Source organism: Balaenoptera acutorostrata, chromosome 14 (genome assembly GCF_949987535.1).
Source record: "Balaenoptera acutorostrata chromosome 14, mBalAcu1.1, whole genome shotgun sequence".
Classification (NCBI taxonomy): domain Eukaryota; kingdom Metazoa; phylum Chordata; class Mammalia; order Artiodactyla; family Balaenopteridae; genus Balaenoptera; species Balaenoptera acutorostrata.
Window position 1 is genome coordinate 87,045,447 of NC_080077.1, and position 20,495 is coordinate 87,065,941.

The following is a 20,495-nucleotide window of genomic DNA, read 5'->3' on the forward strand; positions in this document are numbered from 1 at the left end:
CCCCTCGGTCACTGGCAGCAGGAGCCCATCTGAGTCTCGGCCAGACCACAGAAGACTGTGCAGCCCAGGCTTAACCAGCAAACTAAATAAACATCTTAGAAATTTCGAAGCCCCCAATCTCCTCCCCACTCCCTTTACTTCCCTCAGACTGAAAAGCACAATCTCATCATCCCCGAAAGGATGAGGAAATTGCTGAAGTCCTCTTCCCAACCTGCCCCCCTGGCCCCCGGGTTCCTCTGGTGTCACCCTGAAAGGGGGGGGGGGGACATTACTGTGTGGCTCTAACACCAGACAGGACACCAGGGAGCCTGCTGCAGTAGGCTCATGTCAGACTCCTCAAATCACAGATAAATTATCTGCCAATACATTCACTCCCCTCTCCTTCTGCTAGAGAATGTACAGATACAGTTTTTAAAAAAATCCCGAATAAGTTCATTTTCCCCATATGCTATGAAGAACGGTAGTACAAGTAGTTTCTTCTGTGAAACATGCAGTGAACTTCATTACTTATAATAAACATTGTCCCTGTATTATTTTTTGTATGGTAACTTACTGTTTCCTACTAGCAGTTATCTTTTTTGGCCATGAGAGAGAAAAAAACGTAATATTTATGTAAGAGTATGATGGCAGCAGATTTCTGACAAGCCCCATTCACATGGTACATTGTTCCAAAGGGTGTGTGAGTAGAAAATACAGAAGCACTATTACTACTATTACATTGGAGAAATCATTAGCCTCAGAGGAGTAATAACGGTATGCTATTAAAACCATGAATACATTTTCAGTATCTGTAGTGAAACAAAACTTTATAAATATGTAAATTTCCGTTCAACAAATCCAAAATAAAATGCACTAAAAAACTGATATGTAGACAAAAGTTTATTTACACCATACAACATTTTAAATATTTTATACACAGCTGCAGCAGAGAAAGCTACTCAGAGCTTTCTAGAGAAAACTGCAATAATAAAGATGTGAAATATATTATTCATATAAAAGTGAGATTATTACTTTATTGCATTTAAAGCAATGAAGAATGTAGCTCAACAAACATTCATTTAATGACAAAAACTTTGCTTTTATATTATAAAGTAAAAAGTGTAGTAATGGCCAAACAGACTGTTATAAACTTTAAAAACTGCATAAATATATACATTGTGCTTCATGGTGAAGTTTTTTGAAAACTAAACCATATGAAGCGGTTACAACATGAATCGTTGCTTGAGGTTTATCTATAAAGTTTACCCTACAAATCCATTCCACGGGTACTTACAACACAGGGTGGTCAGGACTGTACACCTGGGCTTCTCTCCACTCGCCTGACTAGGGAGAAGTTACCAAAGCAAACACCACTGACATTTGGCATGTGGAGGTGCTGACATAAGAGAGTCACACTGTCCAGATAGAAATGTCAGGCTTCCCAGTCTTAAGTGTCAGTGCAATACATTTTGTCTCCACCTCAGTCCATTTTGATTTTGTTAAACTTCTGTTTGAAAGTCCCCCTCCTGCACATCCAGAGGCAAATTCAGACATTTCTCCCACTCTGCTGGCCTCAGTTCCAAGGTGTCCTTTGCCTCTGTATCTAAGACATTGATTGTGGTGTAATGTTGGTATTCACTGGGGTTTTTGAAAGTGTCCCATGGATTCTTGTTTGGTGCTGGGTTTTCCTGTCGAGAAGAGAGGGGAAGAGAGTCATTTATGTGATGACTAGGATTGCTGCTTGTTGAAATTTCCAGGAAGAGAGCCTGTTCCTAAGCTTAATCCAGTTTATGTGATTCATAGATGATTTGAAATTGTGACCAGCTGCAGGAAATGGTTTTGATTTCAGTTTTCTTTCATTGAACAAATTGATGAACACCTTTTTTGAGTTACCCTAAAATTTTCCAGCAATCAAAGGAAGTGAATAGTATTATAGAAGGCAAGGTAGATGATGTTTTGTTTTGGGGCATCTTGTGAAGGGTCAGGATGGCTACATGTTCAGGTAGGAAGGAGCGTTAAGTTACTGCTAAGATTACATGTAGAAAATTTAAGTATTTTGTCAGAATCTTTGGAGGGATAAAAAAAATTGAGGCTATGTCATAGGGCATGTTATGTAACATTAAAAACTGTAACCCAAACTAGCCATATTTCATAAAATTAAATTTTAGATCACTGTCTTTGTTTAGTTTTTCTGCAAGAAATTATCCTTTTTAGAATATGAAAATGCTGCTTGTGTAATCTATTTTTTTATCTGATGTATATTCCCCACAATTTTCTATATACTTGGGTGGCACACTAGCACAAATCCTTTCAAAGAGCACACCTTTTTCGGAAAACAGATCCAGCAATATAAGCGTTTTAAAAAAATGTCTACAAGTCATTTCTTCTTAAGTTTCATAGTCCACACCCTCTAATTACCTAAGATTTAAGATCTGCCTAATTATGCCACCACCGAGACCTTCCATGTTATAGGTGCTCGATGACTGCATGAGCAGACATCATTTGTGGTTTTTATAGTCTGGTATTTGCTGAAAGTTAGCAGTAAAATTTCTCTATTTTAAAGAAGTATGATTTAAAGATTTCTGTAAAATGAGGGGCTTTGAATAGGATACACTAAGCTGAATAATATCAAAGAACAAGAAGGAAATCATGACTGAAATCTCCTTAGAAAAAACTTAAGCTAAAACAACTATGGTTGTTAAATGTGTCCTTTACTCCCTCTCCCTTCCTCCCCTCATCCCCCCACAAATTCTGGCCTTCAACTGACTACAATCTATTAGCAGGGGGAACATAAAACAGGTACTTGAATAATTATTTGGATTCCATTCAGTATATTAAAAATCATTCTCTGGTTGGGATAGGCAAAAGAGGCGACTTACAGAAATACTTATAACTAGAAATTACGTTATTAAAATTCTCAATACATTAGATGTTTTCAGCACTTATTAGCCTTAATCATGATGACACACAAGAAAAAAAAATAGCTAATAGGTAAAGATTTAATAAAAAGTTAACTTTGGGGATATGTACAGTGGATTAATTCTGATTTAGTCTAATACCCTAAAGTCTCATGAACTATATAGTCTTGTAACTCTCCCCTTTTCTCTCTCTCCCTCTTTTCTTTCCCTCTCTCCTTCCTTGCTTCCCTTCAACCCATGTTTATTTATCAGCTGCTCTGTGCTGGCATCATATTAGGTGTTAGGGAGAGTAAGGTGATAAATCACTTGGTGAAAAGCACATTGTCCACCAGGGAGCATAGATTTAAAGCCCAATACACACAGGTCCAAATTCCAGTTACTCCATTCCATATGAATGTGACCTTGAACAATTTATACCATTTCTCTGAATCTCAACTTTATTATTTGCAAAAGAGAGATATGCTTTGTCTTTTGGGCCAAAGGAGTTGGCCAAAGGTGCAGCTCATTACCTACTTTGTGAGGCTGCAAAGATAAAAAACATGGAGGGGCTTAGTATGATGCCTGATTTTAATAAATGCTCACTAGATAGTAATCATACATATCATAAAGGTGTCTATAGTTAAATGAAGGTATAAAATATACAGTTATATCCACATCTACGATCCGGAAAAAGTGCTGAGGGAGTTCGGAGGGTGGAAATATGGCTTCCCTTTGTGGAGCACAGAGAACTTTCTGAGAAAAGCGACATTAAGGCTGGCATAGAAGAATGGGCTTTGTCATTAAGACATATGTGTGGCTGGAGATCGGGTGGCTGGAAAGGCACGTGTACCAAGAAGTACAAATCCAGAGAGCGTGGAGATGGGACATCTCAGAACAGTGCCAATTCATTTTAGCTGGAGTGAAAAAGAATATCAGAAAAAAACAGGCAAAGGTGAACTGAAAGCCAGATCATAAGGGGCTTCGCCTGGCAGGCTACTTCCCAATTTGGAATTTATTTTGTAGGCAATGAAGAATGGTTGGACCTTAGGGGGCACTACAGGTATCTGAGCCATCAGTCGTCGATGGAAAGCCATGGGGTGGATTTATCCATCTTGGAGGAAGGCTGTCTCAAGGAGCTTTCTGGGAATCCTAGGTTTGACAGAAAGTTGAATAAGTTCAATCCTAAAAGGATTCAAGATATGTAAAGTGTTAGTTCACTGGCTTTAAAAATAAAGGTTTCATTATGTTTGGAACAAGTGTGATTTTCCTTTTATATTTTAAAGATCAAACACCATGGATACAGGAACTAAAAAGGTCCATTTAAAACTCTGTCAGGATGTCTAGATTCTAATTTCAAAGAGTATTATTGCCAGTACGGGACTGATCGAATTTCCAAGAGCTTCTATTAGTGGGTAATAGATTAGTTAATGTGGTTCATCTCCTCTGGCATCCCATGGTACTCCCTGCTGAGCTGTAGTTCTGACCACTGTTCCCAAGTGTGTGGACACCCTTGAGTGGAGAAGAACCACCACACCCAGCAATCAGGGTGGGAACAGGAGCCCCAGGGAGTGAGGGGGCTGGTGCCCACTGGCCACCCATCTTCCTCTGTGCTTGGGGTGGATGGATTCTCACGTGGAAAGTGTAAACTGTTCAACGGTCCAAGGAACGATCAACCTTGGAACAGCCCATGGGGGGGTCACTGAATTCCACAGGGAGAGCCACCCAGGCCAGGAAAGCTTTCAGTGGAGGCCTAAATGCTGATATAAAATTCAATCAGAGTTGGTACAAGTTCCTGACTTGATGTAACTGTTTTACGTTGGTTGGTTTGCTTTTTGAGCTCAGGTATAGAACAGAGGCGATGTACTTAAACTGAAGCATGTGTGATAAAGGCCTAATCAATTATAAACTTAGTATAAGCCAACATGCGTGAGGCTTCCAAAAATGCGAATGTGGTCTTAGGCTGTATAAATAGAGAACATTAATGGAATATGAGAATTCAGAGCCACTGGAAACATGGCCTGGGCTGCCTGCGTGTTTCCCGCAGTGTCCAGCCAGAGTTGAGGGTCGGGCAGACTGGTAAGTCCCTCCCGCCTCCATCCTTTCCTCTTTCCCTCCTTCCCTTCACCTTTTCTTCCCTCCCTCTCTTCTTTCTTTCCTTCCATCTTCCAGTCTACCGATAGCAATCGCGGGGACAAAGTGAAAGAGAATGTGTTTATTTTACATTCTAAAAGAGGGAGAATTTGGAGCTGCTCCTTGCGGGGGTGAGATCCTGATGGAGACACTCACAGGGAGGGGTTGTTAACAATGTCTACCCCTTGTAGGGATGCAGGTGCTGTCCGGGCTGGAGCAGGGAGACGGACTTAATGGTCTTTTGGTTTCCCTTTGATTCCCCACATTCTACATAATTACCATCATTTGCAGGTGCCAGGCAGGTGCTGTGAGTTAGGAGCCGGAAAAAAAGATGAAACAGACTTTATTGAGGTGTGTGTTTTGAAAATGTCTTTCTCCACCCAATTATGCAGTTCCATTAGCAATGTGCCACTATGAATTATATGACTGAATTAAGGATAGTGAACTCACTCACATGTTCCTTATTAATCAGAACTGGATACGGATTTTTTTCTCTGTTCTCATGTATTTAGGACAACGGTGAAGCAGCAATGACAACTATCCTCCCCACTCCTAACCTCCCAAATGATAAATATTTATAAATCCTTTCTAGAAAAGGCAGGCGCCTGCTGCAGAGATGTGCTGTAATTAGTAGACTATTTTGGTTGTCAGGAAACTGAGATACAGATATTTGTGCCATTAATGATTTAATACCCAGACCATACAAGGGGAAATTATAGTCATATTATAGCAGTCAGCCAGCTGCATCTGTTGCCTAAGGCTTCTGGATTGGTAAACATAACCTTCTCTTAGAAAAAACAGAAAACAAAATGAAGTTTCTTCAATTTATTTCAATGTTAGCTTTCAACATTTCAAAATGAGCAGCTACTAAGTTTAGGTCTAATCTCAATGGTGCAATTTTCATTTTCCTGCTAACTAAAAATTGACAGCCTAATATTTGGGGTGGGGGGGCATAGATGAGAAAGAATCACTCACTACATATAAGTGTTTTCTCTATGCTTAGTGTTGTGTTGATGATTCCACATAACATATGATTCCTGCCGTATGGAGGAAAATAGACTGATATACACAAACTCTTTAGAGACCAATGAAGAGTTAAAGTGTATATATTTCTGATAACCTTCATTTAACAAATGCAGATTAAACTATTAGACCTGCAAGAAATCAAGAGCGGTCATTTACTGGTAACTTACCAAGCATGACCAGCATCATACTTAGTACTGAGAAGAATACAAGAAAAACACAAAGACACATAAATTCTTGCTGTTGATAAGCTAATGATACTAATCAGGAAGCCAGGATTAAGACCCATACACGTATGAAAGAATCACTAGCATTAGAAAGTGACCCAAAATACCTTAGAGTGACATGTATTTCAGAACGCCAGAGGTTGGGAGGAGTAGGTCCAGCCAGGGCCTGCAAAAGTGTGAGGCAAAGAAGGAGTGCCACGCTTGGAGAGGAGAAGCGTGGAGTCAGACGGCTGTCCCAGCTCCAGCTCTCAGAGCTGAGTCTCAGCTTGTAGCATCTCAGGGTCCCACCCGCTTTGGAAAGTGCGAGGATCGAAGGAAGCGTATTACTAATGACTGTTTTTCTATGCCCAAATTAGAAGGAGAAAATTGAGGTTCAGAAATTGAGCTTTGTAACTTGCTCAAGATCGTTCTTGAGCTCTCGAGTTCTTAGCAGGAGCTAACTATCTGCTAGAAAGCTCAAGCAGATAGCTGTTGCTTGAGTTTTCTTCTACAGATCTTCCTCAGCTTATGACGGGGTTACGTCCCATTAAACCCATCATAAGTTGAAAATATCGTAAGTTGAAATGCATTCAATACACCTAACCTACTGACCATCATAGCTTAGCCCAGCCCACCTTAAAGGTGCTCAGGCACTTACACCAGCCTATAGTTGGACAAAATCATCTAACACAAAGCCTGTTTTATAATAAAGTGTTGAATATCTCACATTATTTATGGAATATTACACTGAAAGTGAAAAACAGAATGGTTGTCTGGGTACAGAACGGTTGTCAGTGTATCGGTTGTTCACCCTCGTGATCTCGGGGCTGAGTGGGGGTTGTGGATCTCTGCCCCTGTCCAGCATCACGAGAGAGTACTGGACCACATCTCACTAGCCTGGGAAAAGATCAAAATTCAAAATTCAAAGTACGACTTCTACTGAATGCATATTGCTTTTGCACCATCATAAAACTGAAATATCTTGTCGAAGCATCATACTGATTTCTGGACGCCTGCTCCAGTGCTCTCACGAATAATGATATAGCCTTCTCTGGAGCTTTGATTGTGCCATGCACATAGTAGCTGCAAAACATCATTTTATTTGATTACATCCTATGCTAGCATTATAGTAGTGGGAATGAGTGAAGAGAATGGCTGCAATCAACAATCAAAGCCCCCAGTGCTGATGTGTATCCTGAAACTCTGGTAGACAAAACCCACCACTCTAGTTTTAGGTAGCAATTCTCTCTCTCTCTTTCTCCCTCTCTCTCTCTCTCTCTCTCTCTCTCTCTATATATATATATATATATATATAGAGAGAGAGAGAGAGAGAGAGAGGGAGAAAGAGAGACAGATATATATATGTTATATGTATGTTATATATATGTTATATATGTTATTTATATATTATTTATATATTATATATTTATAATATATATTATCTATCTATATTATATAGGCTATATATATTACATTTAATGACCTTAAAATGCCAGGCATTCAAATGAAAATATTTAGTCAACTACTTGGAAATTTGAATTAACTGACTTTTAACTCTGATGATAAAAGGTCCAGGTGAATCCAGCACATTTTTGATATATAACTAATTCCAATTAGACCTTATAATTGAGAACATTTGAAATATAAATAAAAAACTTAAAGACTCTGTCATTCCTAATTTGCCTCTTAGTACATTTCAAAGCACCTTCGGGGGATTATTACTTAGTTTTCAGTTTGCCACTCTTGTGTTCCCAAGACAACTGGGAGCTTCCCGAAGGCAGGGGTGACAGCTGACATGATGCATCTTTATTGTGGCATCAGGCACCGATGAAGTAAAGCATACTCACCAGACTGCTTGTATTTGGTATATCCCGAAATCTGTCCAAAGTTTGAAATTTCTGATTGAGTTCCTGAAACAGTTCCATATGCCTCTTCCTTGTATGCATGACCTTCTGCAAAAGAGAGTAAGATGGCTCTCGTTTCTAATCTGATTTATGCATTAAAAGAAGAGATTTAGTATTTTGCTATGCTAATAAGGGAAATCAAGTTTTGCAGGAACTAGAAGGTCCCAGGAGATGCCACAAATGCAAATGGTTTGCACCAAATCCTTGTCTTATGGTCAGCACTTCTGGAACATGAAGAATTGGCTATTTCTTCCATTTACAAGATAACCAAAAAACAGTTTTCTCCTGTGGGTGCATTAAAAATATAGCAGTCATTCCTGTGTAAGGTTTTCATCATACAAAGTTAGAGCTGTTTTACAAAAATTGTTACAATATAAAAAAAAAAGTTAAAAATTTTTGACTTGTAAAGCATCACAGTCTCTCAGTGTTTGTCATGGGAGATATTACATTTTTATGTTTGATTTCTATAAACACTAAAATCTTAGCTGGCTGTACTAAAGGGGAAGCAAAATCCCAGGCCCTGCCATTTAAGGCTGACTCAAAGCACTAAAGTGTCTGAAATATAATGTGAGATCTAAAATCTCACACTTTCCCTGTGAATAGTGATCGAGCTTCGCAGAAGGAAAATCTGACCCATAGGTTTCACATATTTGTTTACAAAATGGTACAGAATCTTAACACTTAGAATTCAGAGCATAAATTGTGTGGTTGATGAGCTTCTACAACCACAGATACAAATATATTGATATTCTTCATCCCTGGTGATATACTTCTTCCAACTTCATCATAACTCAACAAATAGAGTCAGAAATAAAAAATGACCTTGGGGTAGGTATAATATCATGAGCTGAATCTTTTTCTGTTACAGAGCATTTAAAAGAGCACTAACAAAGAAGAGTTAGATAATAAATTCCCTGTATTTACAAGTGTAAAGGACAAAATACCTTCCTCTACTGTGATTTTTAAAAGTTAAAAATTTCAATGTTTTGGTGCTTCTCCAAGATTATGCCTTCATGTTTGTGTAAGATTTTATAGTTTTTTTAAGCATGTGATTCATAACTCACCATTTGCTCTTGTGGATTGCATGGGTATACTATATTCATGACTAAGCTAGGATTTGAACATTTGGTCTATTGTTTTAATTACAAATATTTTCAGAAGTCAGGATTTGTTTCGAAAAAAGAAATATCTCTTTGGAGGAAGATCTATAATGCCCAATTTTCTTCTCAAAAGACATGTGCGCGGAACACTATCTCCTTGAGAACAAAAACGGCAAAAGAAAAATGCAAATGGCATTTTTAACATATTTTAAAAAGGCTTCTTCTCTCTTATGCCAACTTTAATTTCCTATATTTCTTGAATCTGTGTTTAGGCAATACTTTGTTTAGCGAATTCTTCTATTTTCACTAGCCTGCTTTCATAAGAGAGAATTCTGCCATTTGAAGTCTTGCTCTACTGGGTTATCTCCACCCTGGCTCCTCTGAGCGCTAGGAGTTCGCTGTGGATGAATCAGGCGGGGAGGGTGGGAACCTGGCATCATCAGCGGTGACAGGAGCATGAAACACAGCACCCGGCTACAGAGTGATTAACTTCCCTGCAGTTCTGGGGAGAGTACAAGAAACAGATTTGCAGGGTTTGCAGAGAAACACCAGGCAAACGTAACTTGACTAGTGATAGCTGATGGGGACTGATGAGAGGGAGATTTGCATAAGCAACGCGATGGAAGGATACTGAGGACCAAGTAGCTGGCAAACAATGCAGTACATTCTGTCCTTAGGGAGGCAAATATCTCCAGCAGCACCAGGTCCTAAGACACTGACTAAAATATGAATTTGTGTTACAAGGAATGCTTTTTTTTTTTTTTTTTTTGGCAGGAGCCAGACTCTGACAGCGGGGTGGCGATGGGCGGGTCTGATGACTTTCAGGGAACTTAGGGTGGGGAGGGGGAGGAATGTTTTTTTAAAAAAACAAAACAAAACTATAGTCATCTGAATATTGACTCTGGCTCTAACTTACAAATAGTGTTTTTCATGATAACGAGTCTAACCACACAGTTACTTTGTGCTAGGGTGCAATAGGAGTGATGTCATAGTGCTGACATTTCTCTAACGATATTTCATTCTGTCAGTTAATACGTATTCATGACATCACATATTGAACTAAACGGGGGAGTAACAATGGCGTGCAAAATCTGGTAGAGTCCCTGCCCTTTTATAGTTTGAGGTGTAATGGAGGACCTAGGTGTTAATCACATAATAACTCAAATGCAAGTTAAATTAGACTGTGGTAAGGAAAACAAGCGGGGCTGTTATAGCAGTAAGTGACAGGGAAATTTGCTAAGAGAAATCCAAGTGAGGTCAGTTCCCCAATCTTTACATATTCATTTTTAAGTTGCATATTCTCAAATCAGTTATTCCTGCATCGTGTTTGTTCTCTTTCTTCCATTTTATAAAATGCAGAGAATCCCTAGTACAATTTTTAATCTTATGCCCAAATCCCCTTTCCTCAAGGAGATCATTCCTTTCCAAAGAGATGGACTTATTTTCTTCTAAGATGGTTGATACTACTGGCATAGCACGCCTGCTCTAAGGTGGCCCTGTGGTGAGTTTGCTGTGTCGTCTTCCACTTTTCTTTTATTTCATCAGAGGGTCCCGACTTTGCACTGGGGAACTGTCCATCAAGGTCTTTACCGTCCCCTGCCAAGAGGTGAGTTTTTCCATATCCTTCCAACAAAGTTCTCTTTTGTCTGTCAGTCAAAGTCACTCTCTGTCTCTTGTAACCAAATATCTCTGATGGGTAAAGCATGTTTAATGAAGCAAACAAAGTGTCAAATATATCCCATGGAAATGAGGATACATTAACTGATAGGAGTTTTTAAATCATATCCTGATTGAATGGGCAGTGCCTGATTCTGAACCGACTGGATTTTATTTTGAGGAGTTGGATTGTTAAGACATTCTCAGAAATGTATATGGTGGATACCACTATGATATAACCAAAAAGCAGTTTTCAGTGTTCTCTGTAAATTCATGAAAGCTACTCTGAACAATAAAGCTCAAGGACCCTGAAATGAATATAAAGACAAATGAAAAATTTAGATGCTAAAATTCAGGGCCCTTCCTATCTAGAAACATCCTCATGCCAGATAATCATTCTAATTTGAAACTGCCATCTTAGCACAGCCAGAAAGCACCATAGCAATGATGGCCTGCTGGTTCTGAGAGGAATGTCGCATTAGGGTTGCCAAGGGACAGCTCACATATCTGTCATGGGCCCAGTTTGACCTTCCATGCATGATTCTGTCTTGTTCATAAACTCAAGTACATCTTTCTGCTTTTCTTAGTGGGGAAGGTTCCATTGACAAGAAAGCCAGCATCACAGTGAATATTGGATGGTTTCTATCCCAGTAATGTTCTGGGATAAAAACTTAAGCTGCAGTTTTAGTTGTCACAAATAATAAGGGTTTCCCTTGATTTATTTACTTGCCTAAATAATTACTTATTTGAAGCAGTCATGCCTTTGATCATCTTGCTCACCTAATAAGAAGTTTTCATGCTTATAAATCTTACTGGTTCATTTTGATGGCTCTTTTTGGATTTTTACAGACCTTAGTGTTTATCTGTTTACCTTTTTCTTTCTTTTGTGACCTAAACATCCTGTGTCTCAAAGAAATTGACTTCTCCGACAAAACTGTAACTCATGTGGATTTTCTACTTAAGCAAGCAAATATATTCTAATTGGCAATACATATAAAATTCAGGTTCCTTCAGTTATAACACCTTTCAAATATTACAGGCATCTTTTGCAATAAAGATAAATGCTTGGCAATGCTCCCTTGCACTCAGATTATTATCACTCAGCCTTTTTCAAAGCTGTATTGAAGCTCCATCCCAAGAAGACCAGCCACCTAACTGCACAAAAGTAGTGTCTCCTGAATAGCTCTTTTCATAGGACTCTTATCTTTTATTTTATATCTTTGTAATTCAAGGGAGGCAGTCTTGGCAGCCTTTTAATTGTTGAAATTAGAGAAAAAGAAGTGATACACTGTAAAGCACTTTCATGAAATTTCAGATACTTGAGAAAAATTAGGATGCAAATAAACTTCATGTCTTGAGCTCCTATTACATCCCAGACAATCTCCTTGATTAAATACTTGGGACGTATCAAATCTAACAGCTCTAGGTCTGGACAAACTTGGATTTCGATCTTACTTCCATGGCTTTCAAGTTGTGTGGTAAGAGGCCCAAAACTCAACCTCCCTTTAGCCACAGTTTCAGTAGTCAGAATAACCTAGTAAGATTGTTTTGAAGACTTAAAATGGGCTATAAATCACATCACTGGAGCACACAGGTAAGAGCCAGAGTAGCCATTATTATCTTTCCCAATCCTCACAATAACCCTGGGAGGTGGTGGTCCCTATCTCACTTGACTGATTAGGAGACTTAGCTTGAGAGGCCGGTAAAGCTCCCAGCTCACACAGGTGGTGGGAGGTTGGAATCCATTCTGAATCCAAGTGAATTCTCTCTGCACATTGCTTGCTGTCTTAGATGGACCCCGCAGATTCAGGGAGCATCCTTTATCAGACCATTCAAGTCTGTGATTATGCCATCTCATTTTTTCTGATGGAAAAGGAGACGAAACAGTCCAGGGTGGGTGAGGGGCCTTCTGTAGAGAGCCCATAAACTCTGTGGATATTGATCACCCTGCAATGGTCCCATAGTACTGCAATTCTGGTCTCCTTATTTTGTCTCTGAACACCTCGTAGGCAGTGACTTTGCATCCCTGACACCTAGCACAGTGTTTGGCAGGTGCTCGACAGATGGGTATGGAATAAATTAAATGAATGAGATGTCATAGATACATAGATACATAGGCCTTGGAAGGCCATCATCAATCTTGCCCCCTCTCCTTCTATTCAAGAGGTCTCCCCACTGGAGGGAAGACTCATTTTATTGGCCCCAGACAAAAAGCCTCCCTCCCTGTTCTGGTCCCCTTGTGCTCCCTTATTTCCCGTACAAGTGCCTTATAAAGGGCCTGCAGGTGGTTTGAAACAAACTGAAGGTTTTCTCTTCCAAATTCAGAGTCTTGAATCATAGAGTTGGAATCTCTTTAAGTCTGAATTACAGATAAGATAGGCTTTACTATATATAAACTTTTAGAAATGGAAAGAAATTGCTAGAAAAAATTGGAGAATCTCCTGACTATAAACTTTAGATTATGGGGCTGGGAAATCATGTGCTGTTAGGAATTAGAAACCACTTGGCTGGAATTACCTTTTCAGTGTTAGGCGTTTATATAGCTATGCTGCCAATGTCCATATTTACTCATATAAAACTAGGTTTATCTCTCCTCGTCTCACTGCTTTACAGTCTTCAATCCAGAGTGGGCTGTTGAATACTAGTCTGCAGTGATGTGAAAACCCATGTCAAGGAAGCAAGAGACACTGCAGGAATTAAGGTTGACTATCAAATCAAAGCCACATTGTGGGAAGGGGATGATTTATGTACTTTTCTTTGGCCAGAGTCCCAATGCATCCATAAGACAGAACCTGTAGCCATTTGAACTCTCTGACATTACAGTGTCTATTTACATTTCAAACATGTTTCTATTTGGATAAATATGTACTCAGGGCTTAAAAGAAACCAGACAAAAGGTCTGAAAAGACTGAATAAGGTGTGTGAGTGTATATATATATATATATATATATATATATATATATATATATATATATATACAGTCACTGTCACTCAAGAGTATACTTGGCTACAAATAAATAATTTTGCAACAGTTTAAATTTAGGAAGCTACAAGAGATGGATATAGCCAAGTTTGCAGTGCTCAAAATTTTCCTCCCAAAATGTGCAGATTGCCTAACAAAATGTACCCGCTGCTGGGGGTCGGGGACAAAGCAGGAAGGGGCCTTTTATGAAAAGGACATTTCTAAGAAATCGTATGCTTTCTATTGATATTTAGAAATTAATTTAAATTTTATCTTCTATGTCATAGCTTAGCTGTGTTCACAGTGATATAAAATCAGTATAAAATAATATTTTATCTTACTTGACTATGTTCTCCCAAATCTTCCAATAAAATTAAGTCCCCACAAAGATAGTTCGTGATCACCCTGGATCGGTGCTGTCTTGCGCCTGCTGCCCACCACCATTGCCCAGAGTGAGAAGCATGGGTTTACTGGGAATGGAGGACTCACTAGAAAAGTCAAAGGAACATTCTCAGGTGTGTTTAAGAGGCTGCATGGTTCCCATGGAAGAATGTGACAAGGTTTATCCCCATGGTTTTGAAAGAGAAGATACAAAATAGATACCTCTCTCCATGCATTTTTAACACTGGAAAGGATAACAATGTCTATTATGGTTTCAGAGTGGAGGCTTGTAATAGCATTCCTAAGAATTCCTTGAGCTTAGTCCTCAATCCAAGACAGACAACTTAAACTACCTGCCAAATATTTTTGATTTTACATCATATTAGGCACCTTAATCTCCAAAGTATTAAAATGCAACTCATCCTAGCTAGATGTCTCCTTGGCTTCCCTGGATCTGTTTGTGGTACTAGTAGGAACCCAGGCTCAGACCCATAGAGCTATCTTTCTTCTGCTCCCCTGCCCTTTGACCCTATGCTCAGTTAAGGATCTGATCTTGACTCTGCAGTGTCCCTTTATCCATTTCCTTTCCTACCACCTCTGAACCTTCATTTCTTCTTTCTTCGACTAGTCACTTCCTAATTTATATTTCAACTTCCTCGTTCACCATACTATAATCTCTCCTTCCTATTACTGCCATATTCATCTCTCCGTAGCCCAGATTAGACCTCAAAATATTCCTCACTAAAAATAAACAAAACAAAATACAACAGAAAAGACTTAGCAGCTTTTAGTAACAAATCAGGTAATTGTTTCCATGGTCACAAGCCCTTCACTCTATGGTTTCTAAATTACCCCCTCTGTCTGTGTTTTTCTTCCACAGACCCCATGTTATGGTGAATTTTGAGTTGCCTCTTGTTTCTTGCACATGCCACACTCAACCAACCTCTATGCCTTTTCCTCCTCTGGGAATTTCTACCTGCCGTTTCTAGCTCCTTGAGTTATATTTGATGTGGGTAGCTTTGAAGTCCTATGTGGCTATTTTTGAGGTGTTACCTCCCTAGTGGTCCATTTTCTACACTGCTCTCTGCCCCAACTCAGATATAGTGCTTGATCATTTTTTTATTAAAGCAAACCAGATTAAAAATTCAATTTTTCATCACTCACTCAACAAAGCCTTATTGGATGCTTACGATATACCAAGTCTCTGCTTGGAGTTGGGAATACAAATCCAATAAAAGGTTTGGTCACAGAACATAGGGTCATCACTACAGTATTTTCTGTGTATTTTCCAGAAAGTAAGAATCCATGTTCCACCATTTTATGACCAGTCAACCTTTTGCTTTCTTTGCTCAATATTGTCTTGGAGATCAGCTCCATGAAAGGGCTTTTCCCATGTATGACACTTACCCACAGGGTTTTATGGATATGTGAGTTAAGAGAATATTGTTATCATGTGTAGATTCTAGGGAGTGTGTGAAAGGAAGATGCTTTCAGGAGTCCAGGAGGCAAAGTTTGTCTGGCAGTGACAAAATGCCTGAGTTGGCCATTGTGTGGTAAAGCTTGCTGGGGTTGGGTGAGGGTTATCAGAAAGATGGACATAAACATACTTCATTTATCCAGCCTGAATTAAAACGGGGAGAGGACAACTTGAACTCTTCTTCAAGGACCATCCATAAAGGATAGATAGATTGTGTTAAACGTTTCAATGCAGCCATAATTTTTCTGAACACAATCTATGAGACATCTGCTACATAAACGTAGTTGCACATAGAGAAAGGGGACGAAGGGGACTACTAAACGGTTGCTTAAAAGAGAAGTAATACCTCAAAGACTTTTTCTGGCAAGATTTGACACCTATAGAAATCACGTAATAACTAAAACAATTAAAGAGCACAAGAAAATATCCAGGGTTGCAATGTTGCCACTTCCTTTCGTTACCAGCAGATGTTTCGATAATATCCTGGTTGTATGTTGGAATCCTAAGCACAGGAAGCAGGATCTGCTTAGGGAGTCTGCTACCAGTTGCCATGGCGAAAAATACAAATACAAATACAAAAGAAAAATAACAATTTTTCTAATGCTCCAAAGGACACTGTATGATTAGATTACTTTTCAGTGCTGGCAATTACATAACTTTAGTTGGTTGCCCTGAGGCTTAATTTTAGATCTAGATTTTTACTATATTTTATCACTGATGCCTAGTGGGTTAATTCCCACCTCCATCCCTTTGTACTAACACAACAACTGATTGTTTTCAGGAATATATAGACACACACACACACACACACACACACACACACACACACACACACACCGGATGATCCTCTTTTTTGGCTACCTGAAGAATTAATAGAAAAAACCCCAAAATATCTGTCCATTAAAAGGCACTAAAGAATCTAAAAGTGAAGACTTTTGCTTATTTTCTCTTTGAATTGATAGTCTTGATACTTTTATCTTAACAATTTAGAATATAATGAAATATTGGCTCTGTGCCAGGTTACTACAATTGAGCCACATCAGTACTAAAATGTGCCACGTAATCATTGAGGTCAGATTCATTATCATTACTTTGTATCTTGTACAAATACTCCTGAAATATGCATAAAAAAGACCAATTCTCCTTAGACTCTATTCAAGGTAAAATCAGGACTTGCTCACCATTGCAGTAAATAAAAACAATTGTCTCCCTTTTGATACCTGATGTGCATTACTGAGCTACAACACTCATCTACATAAATGAAATGATGGAATTATGAGTTTCCATGTTCTGGGAGGCTTCTGTAATTTTAGGAATATCAGCTAAGAGTGTTAAGCTCTATGTAAGTATCACAACAGCACAAATATGCTGGAGAAATTGATAATGTATTATATCCAATTATGTCAGCAGGCTATGAATCATATCCAATTAACAAGATGCATAAGTGCATTTTATGTGACGCTCCAACATCATTAATTTTGTGCTTAGCACAAGCTGCTCAAACAGTATGATTTCAGTAATTTCTAGCATCAGTATTACAGCAGCATTATAAATTCAATGTAAATTGGAAAATGAACATCTTCGTCTTGTTTATATCTGTGAAAAAGCATTTACCAAACACAGGAGCACGTTGAACCAACACTTGCTATTGGAAAAAAGAGTCTGGAAGGTACCACAGGGAGCCTATGGTACCACTGACTCAAGGCAAGTCAGTCCTGAGGAAGCCTAGCTACCCAGCCAAAGCCCCTCACACGGCTCTCTTCACGTCCTCACTGAAGTAAAACAAACACGATTGTTTTAAATATGAAAAATCAAGAAACCGAAATTCCTACCTCCCAACAAACTGAGGGAGGTAAAAAAATTGACCAAGTTCAACTCTCAACATAAATTGCCTGCTTATCTTAGCATTTATGAAATTGATTCTTTACTTGTCTGGAAAATCTCAGTCTTAGCATACATTTAAAGCAGTTAGAACTTAAATATTTTTTCTACAACTAGTTATACAGTAGGGATTTTAATTAAAAATGTTTGACTTCTCATTTAATTAAAAAAAAAGTAGAACTCCTACAGAGATGCACAGGGTAACATGTTTAAGTAATTATACACCAATTTTGAATTCAAGTAATTAAAATTAAAAAAATAATCCTTAGACACTTACCTCAAAGTCGAGGTCTGAATATCGTGATTTTCTTCTCTGTTAGATATTTTGTAAAAAGAAGAAAAACCAATAAAGTTATGTTCAGTCATTCAAATAATACAAAAATTACTGCTTTCAATAAGATAATCCTGCTTCATTGTGTTATAAGTATTTCCTGCACATAAGAATCTGTGAACATTTTTATGATTTCAAACTATTCCACTCACATTATTCCATTTTCACTTTGGACTTCCTTTAAAATTGAAGAATACAAATATACAACATATTTCTTTTGGCCTCTTAACTCTAATTTTTTCAATAAGGAAAAAAAATTAAGTGAAAATTCACACAAAACATTCAATCTTGTGGGAGACTTTAGGACTACAGCAAAACTACTTTATAGACACAAAGGGTTCAAAGCTGTGTGGGAAAATCATCTAGCTCTCAAGACCTTGCACCATGCCCCTGCAATCTTCATTTCTACCAAATTCTATCCAACCCTCTGTCTATATTCCAAAGTTCTATATAGGTCTCACCCATAAATTTCTTGGTATTTGGTAGTCCTCCAGGACAGGAAAGTCCCTCTCAGTGCTAGGCATTAGGAACTGAAGTATTTGTTCTAATTTAGTAAAATGAATAACAAACAGTCTACACCTCAGCAGGACATGGATATAGATGTAAATACCTCACTATACCTCTGACTCAGTTAAACAGTTCTCGAATCTAGTTACAGATAAATATGCCTTGATAAAATCAGGAAACATGATTAAAATGAAATTAATGTGATTATATAATATTAGTGCAGGGAAGGTGTTCTAAACATCTGCTCTAAGCAGTCACTGGATTCTTAGAATGATTAGCTGTAGAAGGAGATAGCTGATAAATATAGAAAGAGTGCACCAAATTGTTGGAGATCAAAAGTTTCCATACAGGCTTTTTTTCTCTTTTCTTTTCTTTTTTTTTTTTTTTTTTTTTTTTGTTTTTGAAGACGTGGGAATGAAATACAGGGGGAATTAATAAATATTAAACAACATGTAATATCCAGGAAGTTGGGAAAATATATAAACCTTTGGACAAACTTCTTCTCTTTTATTTTTTCCTCTTCTCCCATCCCAATAGCTATAGCATAAAGTTCAATAATCTACGAGGGAATCATATCCAAGACAGGTGAGAGATTCTTGTAACTGTTGAGTATCAGGAGAGAAAGAAAGGAACTAATGCAGTTTACTGGAAAATATGACTAAATTTCTCCAGTGAGAGTTAAAATTGTCACTATAGACCTGGAACCTTCCTAGGTAACCAACCCCACAAAGCATGTTGCAGTAAACAGAAAGCAACATACCCAAAGAGAGATTTTGTTTAATCAAAAGTTTAGAAGTTCTGAAATCATTTGATTTTGGTGGGGCTGCTTAAAGACTGAGAACCGTCTTTCAGTGCTGTTGTGGAGAGCGCTGAGAAGGGTGCCTGCTTTATTCAAGGGAAAGTCAGCCTGAGCTCACTTTGCTCCCTGTGGCCAGCATACCCTAGGCCAGCCCTGGTGACATCCTGCAAGAAGAGACGCGCGTGGGAAGCTGTTTAACCCAGCACTCCTTTGCCATCTCCCTGCCACTGCTGTTGTCTGACTGTGCTGTGTAAGAGCCAGGCTCCAGCACACTGCAGCCCGCTTTGCTGTGAGATGTTAGACCAAATGTCAGGGTTTCCCTTCTACTCTCAGACGCTTTGCCTTCTTGGCACTGTGACTCAGCAGGACACTTCTGTAAGTATACGTTAAGCAAAATTCTTTCCTAATACAGCAAAATCCAAGCATGGAAACAGTGTTAAGCAATTAGTAACAGAACATGAGTCACACGCCTTGCGTTCCATTTGAAAATTAAATAGTGAAACCTAATGAAAAAGGTTCAGTTAGCCAGCAAAGAGGCCCATCCACTGCACGTGTTGAGGGCTTCTCTGTTGCAAAGGTCTTAACAGCCATGTGCTACCTTCTTTGTTGAATGCAAAGCTGTGTTGCCTAAGAACTGGAAATGTGGATAGATGCATATTGCTGAAGGCTCCCGATTTCAGGAGCAAGAACAAAAGATAGGAACCCAGAGGAGCAGCAGGGATAGATTCTCCCTATGAGAGCAGACGCCACCTATGCGGATGTGAAACACGAAAAAGAAAGCGGATGTACTCCCATCAATAAGTCTCTCTCTCGTCTATTCACTTTATTAAAATCACATGCTAACCTAAGGGTATAGCGGAACTAGCAACCTTGAAGGATTAGACTAGGAAATGAACACGTGAAGCAGATTTCAATCAAAACAGCCGAAAGATAGTTGGGGGTAAGGTGAGGAGGTGGGCTGGAGAATACAGCAGTGAAGACTTAAACATTAGAGAGCGGAAAAACATGTGGCGGACTTTGAGAGTCCCAGGGAGATAAAATGTGCACATTATTCATAACCGCACAATCCTGACCAAGTGTTCAGACCTTTTATAAAGTGCTTTCACGTTTGAACATGCTAACTGCCCTGTGGGATGGTTAGGAAAGTACTCTGCATTATCCCCATTTATGAATGAGGACAGAAAACTGAGGACCAGAGGAGTTCAAATAACTTGCCTACTTCACCTGGGTAGTTATCACATGGGCTGGGATTCCCACTCAGG

At 38.8% G+C, this 20,495-nt stretch overlaps 1 protein-coding gene across 3 annotated transcripts in view; it reads right to left on the bottom strand.

Moving 5' to 3' along the window:
• Positions 1-866: 866 nt before the first annotated feature.
• The window catches only part of ADGRB3 (adhesion G protein-coupled receptor B3), a 794,502-nt gene continuing 774,873 nt past the window's right edge, over positions 867-20,495 (bottom strand). For all 3 annotated transcript variants that reach the window (XM_007166663.2, XM_007166664.2, XM_007166665.3), the window contains 3 exons: positions 17,874-17,909; positions 8,083-8,187; positions 867-1,667 (listed from right to left, as the gene is read on the bottom strand). In XM_007166663.2, the coding sequence (XP_007166725.2) occupies positions 1,479-1,667; positions 8,083-8,187; positions 17,874-17,909 (330 nt within the window). In that variant the 3' untranslated portion in view covers positions 867-1,478. The remainder of the gene's footprint in view (positions 1,668-8,082; positions 8,188-17,873; positions 17,910-20,495) is intronic.